General features: G+C 40.1%; 1 protein-coding gene across 1 annotated transcript in view; it reads left to right on the top strand.

Annotated features, from left to right (window-relative positions):
* Positions 1 to 1,410: 1,410 nt before the first annotated feature.
* The window catches only part of ap4b1 (adaptor related protein complex 4 subunit beta 1), a 94,498-nt gene continuing 84,892 nt past the window's right edge, over positions 1,411 to 11,016 (top strand). The window contains exons 1-5 of the mRNA XM_034172074.1: positions 1,411 to 1,498; positions 1,684 to 1,805; positions 5,047 to 5,271; positions 5,350 to 5,480; positions 9,535 to 9,682. Coding sequence (XP_034027965.1) covers positions 1,693 to 1,805; positions 5,047 to 5,271; positions 5,350 to 5,480; positions 9,535 to 9,682 — 617 coding nt within the window. The 5' untranslated portion in view covers positions 1,411 to 1,498; positions 1,684 to 1,692. The remainder of the gene's footprint in view (positions 1,499 to 1,683; positions 1,806 to 5,046; positions 5,272 to 5,349; positions 5,481 to 9,534; positions 9,683 to 11,016) is intronic.

Raw genomic sequence — 11,016 nt, 5'->3', positions numbered from 1 at the left:
GCAGTTTGCTACTCTAAATCTATAATGAATTTGACTTAAATGTCGACAGAGTGGGTTCCTGGTTTGACACTGCACAGGGTTCTTGACAGTTTGGAGGACAAACAGTTTAGTTGCAGAAATTAATTTATAAAATTTAAAAAGTGATTGAATTTCCTCTCATCTGTGTGATAACAGGCATTCTCCTCAAAATGATACATCTGTCCTTGTACATGACAAGTACAATATATGTTGAGTTTGTGGGTTTTATTTTTCCTCTAAAGGGAGCATAGCTCAACTCAATATGTGTATTCTAAGATTGTACCTGATTTGTTACCAGTACCAGATGTGCTTGTACATGATCACAGAATCAGCAGCTTGGACAGCAGCTGATAAGACTGAGCTGAGTCTGGATTTAAAGAGCACTCATTTAAACACCGTACCTCTGACTCACAGGCAGCTCCAGGATTTTGTAAGGGGCAGGGGGCGTGGATTTGCAAACGAGTAAGGCCTTACGAAGGGGGAGATCCCTCCCCCTAGAAATTTTAGGTCCCATTTCCTGTGTTTTGGCACATATTATATACCACAGAGAACAAACATAACCTGTTTTGTGTTAATTTGAACTTGTGCAATCTTGAATTTGTCACTGAATGTGAGTAAGCAGCGGCTGTACTCCAAGTATCTCCCAGATATTTGAGCTTCTCACCCTGTTGCTGTGTAAGCACAGATACCTGACAGAGGACCCTCATATCTGCTAGTTTTTATTATCCAAAGCTATGGACCATAGGTGAAGATTGGAGCATAAATCAACTGGTGACTCGAGCCTCGTCTTCTGCTTTCAGCTTTCTTCACTCCATGATCTTACCCCCAATTCTGAACAAACCCTCAGCTACTTTAACTCTTCCACTTGAGGCAACAACTCCCCTGACCCAGAGGGGACAATCCACCTATGTTCTCAGATTTGGAGTTATACTGATCCTCATCCCTGAGGCTCAAACCTGCTCAGTGCACATCATTCAGTTTCAGCCTACAGAACTACATAATCCACAAAAAGCAGATGTAATTCTGAAGCCACAAAATTGGACACCTTCCAACGTCTGACTGAGCCTTGAAATCCTGTCCATGAAAATCACCAACAGGACTGGTGACAAGGGGCAGCCCTAGTCCAACACCCACCAGGAACTACTTTGAAGTGTAGAGAATATAAAGCTTCGGCACCTCCCTCAGTAACTGCAATGGTGTTGCTGTAAGAATGGGTAGCAATCTAAGTAATAAATCTATCATTATCAATTATTTCTACTCAAATTTTGAGTGACGTTATGACTGTAAAGTTTATCTTCTATTAATAATTTTGTCATTTCAAAATGTTGCAGACTTGAAGTAGGGCGTATTTTTAAATTTAGTTCATTACAAGCCACAAGGGGGCAGCGCAGTGAAAGAGCACGTGTAGTAAAATAGCAGAAGAAGAAATGCGGAAGTGCTGGCTATGACTCAAAGCAAATTGTTGTTGATGTGATAAAAGGTAAAAATTTAAGAAACATTTCTGTGTAGAGTGGCTTAAATAATTACGTGTTCGCCCGAGTAATAAATGTAAAAGTTCATAGTTGCTCATAAGTTGTACTGTGTGAGCGAAGGTTGTTGGTCGTTTGTGACGCGTTTACGCTCCTGAGGTGTTGAATGTGTGTTGTTTTATTTGTTGTTTTTAAGTGTGGTGCCATGCCGTATGTGGGCAACGAGGACACAGTGAAGGAGCTGAGGAGAGCTTTGGCAAACCCCAACGTCCAGTCGGACCATCTGCGCTACAGGAACACCGTCCTGAAGGTCATCAGGTCAGATCCCCACACAGCAGTTAAACCCAGGACTGCCTTGAATCCTGGATGGCAACCACCCAGTTAGAGAACCTGCCCGTTCCGACCTCCTGAAAATATTCTGTGGGCTGCAGCAGCGACCTGAAACATGAGCTAACGGCACGTCCCACTTTGAATTCGCCAGTTGCTGGGGTTCTCGATACTGAGACAGCTGCATGCTGGATCATGACCCAAGAAGAGGGAGTCATGTACAAAATGTCGCAGCTGATATTCTCTGGCATGTCAAGTGATGCTCCTCTTCGGCACCTCCCTCAGTATCTGCAATGGTGTTGCTGTAAGAATGGGTAGCAATCTAAGTAATAAAGCTCTACCGAGATGTGGAGCTGCAGCATTTGACTGTACACGTGCAAGGAGCAGCAGTTTACAGCTGAGATCCAATTGGGTTGGTCTGAACTCTATCCAGCCTCCCTCGTAACCAGTCCATGGTTTGATTGATGGTCAGTGTATCTGAGACAATGGTCCACCCTTGTCCCCTCATTCCTCGACCTCGAGCTCCATTTTCGGAGAGAAATGGAGGTCAGTAGTAAACATTGACCTCCATATCTCTCTGACAGCAATTTTTTTCAGCTTGAAATCAATACTTTTGGTAGACTTTGACGGTAAATACAGCAAAATGGTGAACAGGTGTGCTGTGGGAGGATTTGGCAACAGCAGCCCTGATGGGTACAGTTTTCACAAATTTCCCAAAGATAAGTTATTGAGGGAAAAGTAGGAGCACTGCAGCTGGAAAGACTGGAGATACCCTACACACAGAGTGATGTGTGTGTTTGGGAAGGGGGGGGCATTTTATTATACCTGGTGACTTTGAGAACTTCAAACAGTGGGAACTGGGCTTCAGTGTTGACTGGAGGGAGATGTCTCATTTAAATATGATGAATTTCTGTCCAAGAAAGAGGCAGAGCGTCTGTGGCACAGGTTTGAGAAATCAAAAGTCAATAAAAAAAAAAAAAAGGAGCCCATCATTGAAGAATAAAGAATCACTCACTGTGAAATCAGCACCATGCTGTCATTCAATCTGTAGTTCTGTGGTTTTTTTGTTTTGTTTGGTGGTTTGTTTTTTTAATTACTCAATTTGGAGTTTCACTCCTTAGGTTTGCCATTATTAGTTTACACTCAATATTAGTTGTTGACTAGTCAACGACCAGTGGGACCCAACAGCTGGCATTCTGAACACCTATTTCAGGAATTGCTTGTTTATTATATCACCTTTCGATTGGCCACATGAGCTTTGACCTTGAGTGACCTTGAAAGATCAAACTGAAGGTCATAACTGTTTAACTCAAACAGCTTGGAGCTGATGTACGTTAAACCTGGTGAAAGGGTTGCGTGTTAGTTAAGAATAAAATAGTTCAATTTTGTAGAGAACTGATCAAACATTAAGACCACACTGAACCAGAACAAATTAATTTGCATGTGTCAAACCTATGCGGTGCAGGTGGTGTATGAGTACCACAGTGGGTACAGGACACAGTTTCAATATTAAACATTTCCCTCCCTTTCACACTATCACCATAGTGGTTTTCCTGTCTTAATTTCCCCACGAAGCTGCTGAATTCCTAACCCACATTTCAGTAAGAGTGTAATCATCTGCTCTGTCACCCGCTGCTGGCTACTGTTACTGTAACTATAAAACTTTATATTTCCAGGTCAAATGGCAGCGCCTTCCCCAGAAGGGTGTAGGCCATGTAGGTGACCTTAGAAAGAGGGCCAATTATCCAATTACACTATGTAACAATTTTTTATTTTTGTTTTGTTCCTGGGTACACAGTGTGTTTTCCTAACCTGTTATGTCTTAAATAAATATAAAATAGCTGTTATTCCACAGAAACTTTGCTTCTGTGATCAGGACAATGATATTTTGAAATTTGTTTTCAAGAATATTCTCGATTCGCCTTCACTACTACTGAGTAGTCTTCTAGAATATTCTTTAACTGCTAGAACTGTCCAGAATTTTCTAGAAGTTTCCAGAATTATCTAGAAATTTCAAGAAACTTATAGAACTTTCTGGAACGTTAAAAAAAATAAAATCAAAGTTTGTGCTGAATTTTTCCATAGACTTTAGATATAAGCAGTTGAAATATAACACTTAGAAGCCAGGAACAAAAACTGTGTTACATAGTGTAATCTATAAAACCAAATCCTTATTTTCCAGAAACCTTTGCCAGCTAACAATTTAGAAGTGTTTGTGTTTATCTTGTTAAGTGATGTACACATTTATGGCTCCTCTGTCTTTAATGTAGAGACACCAGGGAAGAGCTTTTGGAGTCATGAAGTGCTCAGCGATGATGCCTACAGAAGAGAACAAAGGTCCAAGTCTTTTAGGATCCTGGTGCTTCCTGTCTTATTGTATATGTTGGTAAGACTTGGAAGCTAACCAGTGAACTCAGGTGACAAAGGGATGTTTTTTTCACTGGAATGATTGTGTCATACAAGTGGTTATGTAGGAAGATTTGATTTGAGTGTTACTTGATCATGATGGAATATCAGTTATGCGGTTTCTCTGGACATGATCCATTGTGCAGATGCATCAATGTTGAGGACCCCAGCATCAAGAAAAGGGAATGCCCATACTTCACCTGTCTTCAGCAGATGGATAGCTATTTTCAGAAGGTTGTGTTGGACTGGTCGTCTGCCTGGGTGGTTGCCACCTGGACTGTAATATCGCCAGGTAGATGGTGCATGGCACCAGTCCATGATGCCAGATTACATGACCAGCCAGGGATCACCACTGAATGACTCCTGGAGACCAACGTCACCTCTTAACATACGGTCTTGGTCATGTAGAAGGTGCACATTCCTCATGTGCGTGTTTTTGACATGAAATTCAAACTCTACACAGAAAGGACCCCGACCACTGTGCTACCATGCGGCCCATGTTTGTCACATTGTGTTTGTCAAATTTAAAAATGAAAAATGGAAATTTTGAAAAAATTAAAAGGCAGTTTTGTCAAATAGCTTTTTCACTTTGTATAATCACTGTTTTCTTTCAGTGCCACATGCAGTTATCTGTCTGTCTATCTGTCTATCTATCTATCTATCTATCTGCAGCCTTGTTATATTTTTCTTTTTGTTTCTTCTTAATCCCTTCACATATTCATTTAACTTGCTTTCCCCATGTCTTTTCTCTCCTTTTTGCTGTTCCCACCTTTCTCTCTCCTTGTCTCTCCTGTCGTTGTCTTTCCTGGTCCCCTTCCTCTGTCAGGGTGATGTCACAGGGTGTAGATGTATCGGGGCTGTTCAGTGAGATGGTGAAGGCATGTGCCACAGTAGACATAGTCCAGAAGAAACTAGTCTACGTCTTCCTGTGCTCCTACGCCTCTCTAAACCCAGAACTCTCTCTGCTGGTCATCAACACACTGAGAAAAGACTGTCAGGACCCAAACCCTATGGTCCGTTCCCTGGCCTTGCGGAACATGTCCAACCTCAGGTGAGGTGTTTACGTGCACTTCAGCCTGACATTGCTGTAATAATTTAGCTGCTAATTTAATGTTGCTGTGCGCCCCAGGTTGCCCAGTCTGGTGGAGTATGTGGAGCAGCCTCTGATGGTGGGACTGCGGGACAGAGCAGCTTGTGTACGGCGAGTGGCTGTGTTGGGCTGGGCCAAACTACACAACCTCCGTCCTGACTCTGAGATAGGTGGGATGGGTGGATGGATGGCTATTATTTGTTTCTATTTGGGTTACCCCAATCAATTTTTCTTTCTGTTATTCACTGACTAAACAGTCATTCATCCTGAAATGGCAACAGCACTGTATTTTCACAGCACATCCTAAAATGCACTGTGCTGTTCCTAAAGCTACTCTGCAGTTTTTCATAATGTTGTTCAGGGTGTTTCAGTTAAAGTGTCAGACTGAATAACTGTATTTGTTGGATCACATTCACAGTTCTTCCTTAAAGTTCATCTTCTTCTTTTGGCTGTTCCCGTTAGGGGTCGCCACAGCAGATCAATCGTTTCCATCTCACCCTGTCCTCTGTATCTTCCTCTGTCACACCAACCACCTGCATGTCCTCCCTCAGCACATCCATAAACCTCCTCTTTGGCCTCCCTCCTCTCCTCCTGCCCGGTGACTCCTTCCTCAGCATCCTTCTTTCCCATCTGAGCTGTTCCTCTGATGTTTTCATTCTTAATCCTGTCCATCAATTAATTTTCAGCCATTCATATCATATCAGAAAAACATCAGAACAAATGACATGAAACTTTCCAGGTTTTTCAGTTGTGTATTAGTCTCAAATGAGTTCCAACAAGAGGTTTTGTGTCCATATTTTTGACGGTGATGAAGACTGTTCTTCTTACAAAGGCTTGAAAAGGCAACCAGACAGATTTACAAGTACCATACAAGCTACTCTTACAACACATTTTGGATATACAGTGGCTTGCAAAAGTATTCAGCCCCTTGGTATTTCACACATTTTTATTTGTTTATGGCATTTCACATACAAAAAGTATATCAGGCTTCTCAATATAAAAATTTCTAAAATTATCTTCCTTAGACTCAAACTGAAAACAAATCTCTATAACTTGATATAAATTAATTAAAAATATAAAAGCCAAGATGCCAAGCCATGAAGCTGTATAACTGGAGATACAAAATGCAGAATTTGCACTGTGCACAATTTCTTCAATCACAGCCACAGAAGCCTGTAACTTCTTCTGGGTTGTCTAGGTGTCTTGGTGGCTTTCCTCACTCTTCTCCTTCTTGCACAGTCACTTAGTTTTTTCAGAACTGTCTACTCCACACAGATTTACCATAGAGTGCCATATTGTTTGTATTTCTTTATAACTGATGTAAATAACGTCCAAGACATATTCAGTGACTTGGAAATGTTCATGTATCCATCCCCTGACTTGTCTGAAGAAAACTGACAATAAAACTGATTATTTACAGGTATTATACCAAGGTATTATACCTATCATCTTGGCTTTTATATTTTTAATTAATTTATGTCAGGTTGTAGAGATTTACTTTGTTTGAGTCTAAGGAAGATAATTTTAGAAAATTTTATAATGAGAAGCCTGGATTACATTTTGTATTTGAAATGTTATAAACAAATTAAAATGTGTGAAATACCAAGGGGCTGAATACTTTTGCAAGCCACTGTATACTACTGTGCTTCACAGTGTCAGCTGTTTTCAGAACACAGTGAAATTTTATCAAAGGTCATGTACTGCTTCCAAAGGTCTTGCTGTCATCTTGTTGTCCCAGAGAAATATGGTTTGTCCATTATGTTATGGCCAGGGTGCACATAACTGCTACTCATTGTGCTCGTGTGTGCTAATCATCCTTGATGCACAGCAGAGGGAAACACTTTTCCTACAATCTGTCATTGCTTTCCTCTTATGAATCACTTCCCTTGTGTTTTCTGCTGCGCATCATTTATTTTGTAGCACGCACAAACACCATGAGTTATGTGCACCCCTGGTTATGGCATAGATATGGTATATCATTATTATCCCCTTGAAAATAAGAAATCTCTGGAATGGCTGGATCATAGAAAGACCACTGAAAGCGGAAATGGATGTGACACTCTTATAGAATTTCCCATGGACACTTTTGATTAGGCATCCATTGTAAAACTTGCCAAATCTGCTATCGCAGCCTTGAGCAACTGGGGCAAACTGCAAGCAAAAAAAAATAAATAAAAAAATTAGGATGCTCTAAACATCTGATGATACAGAATAAAGTAGAGTGGATCAAAATGATGAGAAACGGCCACCACTTCTTAAAATTGTTCAGGTGAAGAATTAATTTAAATAAATAAAAATAAAAATTGAGATTTGCACAAGTGAAACGCTGAGTCAAAAACACCATATGGTTGTACAACCCCTGGCAATAATTATGGAATCACCGGCCTCAGAGGATGTTCATTCAGTTGTTTAATTTTGTAGAAAAAAAGCAGATCACAGACATGACACAAAACTAAAGTCATTTCAAATGGCAACTTTCTGGCTTTAAGAAATCAAGAAAAAATTGTGGCAGTCAGTAACGGTTACTTTTTTAGACCAAGCAGAGGAAAAAATTATGGAATCACCCTGTAAATTTTCATCCCCAAAACTAACACCTGCATCAAATCACATCTGCTTGTTAGTCTGCATCTAAAAAGGAGTGATCACACCTTGGAGAGCTATTGCACCAAGTGGACTGACATGAATCATGGCTCCAACATGAGAGATGTCAATTGAAACAAAGGAGAGGATTATCAAACTCTTAAAAGAGGGTAAATCATCACGCAATGTTGAAAAAGATCTTGGTTGTTCACAGTCAGCTGTGTCTAAACTCTGGACCAAATACAAACAACATGGGAAGGTTGTTAAAGGCAAACATACTGGTAGACCAAGGAAGACATCAAAGCGTCAAGACAGAAAACTTAAAGCAATATGTCTCAAAAATGCACAACAAAACAAATGAGGAACGAATGGGAGGAAACTGGAGTCAACGTCTGTGACCCAATTGTAAGAAACCACCTAAAGGAAATGGGATTTACATACAGAAAAGCTAAACGAAAGCCATCATTAACAGCTACACAGAAAAGAACAAGGTTACAATGGGCTAAGGAAAAGCAATCGTGGACTGTGGATGAAAGTCATATTCAGTGATGAATCTCGAATCTGCATTGGGCAAGGTGATGATGTTGGAACTTTTATTTGGTGCCGTTCCAATGAGATTTATAAAGATGACTGCCTGAAGAGAACATGTAAATTTCCACAGTCATTGATGATATGGGGCTGCATGTCAGGTAAAGGCACTGGGGAGATGGCTGTCATTACATCATCAATAAATGCACAAGTTTATGTTGATATTTTGGACACTTTTCTGATGTTTGGGGATGATGAAATCATTTTTCAAGATGATAATGCATCTTGCCATAGAGCAAAAACTGTGAAAACATTCCTTGCAAAAAGACACATAGGGTCAATGTCATGGCATAGGGTCATTGTCAACGAGCAGATGTGATTTGATGCAGGTGTTAGTTTTGGGGATGAAAATTTACAGGGTGATTCCATAATTTATTCCTCAGAATTGAGTGAGTCCATATTTTTTCCTCTGCTTGGTCTAAAAAATTAACCGTTACTGACTGCCACAATCTTTTTTTCTTGATTTCTTATTGTGTTTCTTAAAGCCAGAAAGTTGCCATTTGAAATGACTTTAGTTTTGTGTCATGTCTGTGATCTGCTTTTTTTCTACAAAATTAAACAACAGAATGAACATCCTCCGAGGCCGGTGATTCCATAATTTTTGCCAGGGGTTGTATGCTTAAGGAAAAAACAAAGGAAAAAAACTAATAATTCATAAAATAATGGCTTAATCAGGCTTTTCCTTTATCTAACTGCCCTGTTTGTATGCTGATGGTACATATGGTACATTGGGGTGTAGTCAGAAGGTGCCCATGTCAACCCAAGCTGACACTGATTCAGGCTAAAGAGCTCCACTCATATGAACGCTGGGAAACTGGAGGGCAAACCTCACTTTAACATTGCGACTTGAACACATTTAATGCTTTATCAGGAATTCACTGCGAAGAAAGCTTGAAGTATATTCTGACATGATAAAGGAGATGGACAAAAAGTAGCTATGATGAACACTTGTATTTAAATGAATAGGCACTCCTCGGTGCTTCAACTTTCAGTAATTCCAAATTTAAGAGAAAGCAATCATGTCATGGCCCCAGTGCTGTACTTTTGTTCTTGCAGATGCTGCAGTAGTGAATGAACTGTACAGCCTGCTCAGGGACGCAGACTCTGTGGTTATGGTGAACTGCCTTCGAGCTTTGGAAGAAATACTGAAGGGGGAGGGGGGAGTTGCTATCAACAAACCTATCGCTCATCACCTCCTCAACAGGTTAGTTTGATCTGACAGATTTTCTCAGATGTCAAATGCTGTTATTAGAGTGTAGCACCAACATGAAATTATGTCCACCAGTGATGTGATTTGGCTGAGTGTTACTGTTCAGACTTCAGTGTTCAGTTCAGTTAACTTGACTGATGGAGGTGTACTAAATTTAATGATATTAAATTACTGTGGCAATAAATGTATCTCTGTATGTTAAATATACAGTGTATATTTAATAAACTGACCGACGTATAGTTTATCCACAGCAACATGGAGCAGCAGAGTGATTCTGCAGCTGGAATGAAAGTGAACTTTTTCTATCTGATAATGTTACTTAAGTTTGCCATAAATTGTTGCTGTCTAATCTAAGGAGGAGAAATCACTCATGACATAAACTGTTTCTGCACATCCTTTTGTGCCGTGTTGCTGTAGTACCACTGAGCCCCAGGGGGTGTCCTCAGAGTCTAACAAAGTGCAAATCGTGGCCAGTGCAGAATGTTGTTGGAAGGGTAGTTTCCTCCTTCCTTATTTTCCACTGGGTAAAACCACTACATTTTCAAGAATGATAAGGTTTTTTTTAAATTAAACCCTTTCATCAGTGTAATTATTTTTTATGCTGTGCTGCAGAAATTGTGTTGACACAAACCACTCATCTGTAGTTGATTAACCCCAAGAGTGTTTCTTGGTGCTTGCTGATAGGTTAGTCAAGTTAGGTTATTGTGTCACACAGTATGGCTGGGAAATATTACTAGAAAGCTCTTTACTTTGTTACTTAGTAACTAAATGTTAGATATATTTCGATGGGAGTTAGGTATTAGTGGCAGTTAAGTGTTAGTTTTTGTGTCAAGGCCGATTTATACATACAGGTTAGAAAGTTGGACTCAGTGGTCAGCTGAAGACAGACACCTGGGTGTCATAACTGGGTTCATATAGGAGAGTGGACTACATATAGGGGTGTCTGATGTGCTATCAAAGTTGAAACAAAGAGGAGCCGTCTGGTGCTGCTGACTTTTTCTGAAACTGCACTTTTACTTTTTACCCTTTTTGTGTTGTTTTGAGATATCAAACTGAAGAGTTGTATGCCCATTTTAACAGACTCCCACTGATCTAAAATGAAATCAGTGAGGAGCTTCTGTTAGCACAGTATCCCAGAACTAGACATGATTTGGTCAGCCTAAAAAAGATTTCATGGTTTACTTATGTCCTGAGTTACGTGAACAATCATTAAACTGCATTCTAATCCAATTACATTTTTTCCGCAAATCTGATTGGTTAATCGTGTGAGATTTCAAACTGTATAATATCAGGGTGACTGTGGCAAAATATTCAACTGTTTCACATTT

The sequence above is a fragment of the Thalassophryne amazonica genome, chromosome 6, assembly GCF_902500255.1.
Source record: "Thalassophryne amazonica chromosome 6, fThaAma1.1, whole genome shotgun sequence".
NCBI classification, from domain to species: Eukaryota; Metazoa; Chordata; class Actinopteri; order Batrachoidiformes; family Batrachoididae; genus Thalassophryne; species Thalassophryne amazonica.
This window is presented reverse-complemented; position numbering and strand designations above follow the sequence as displayed.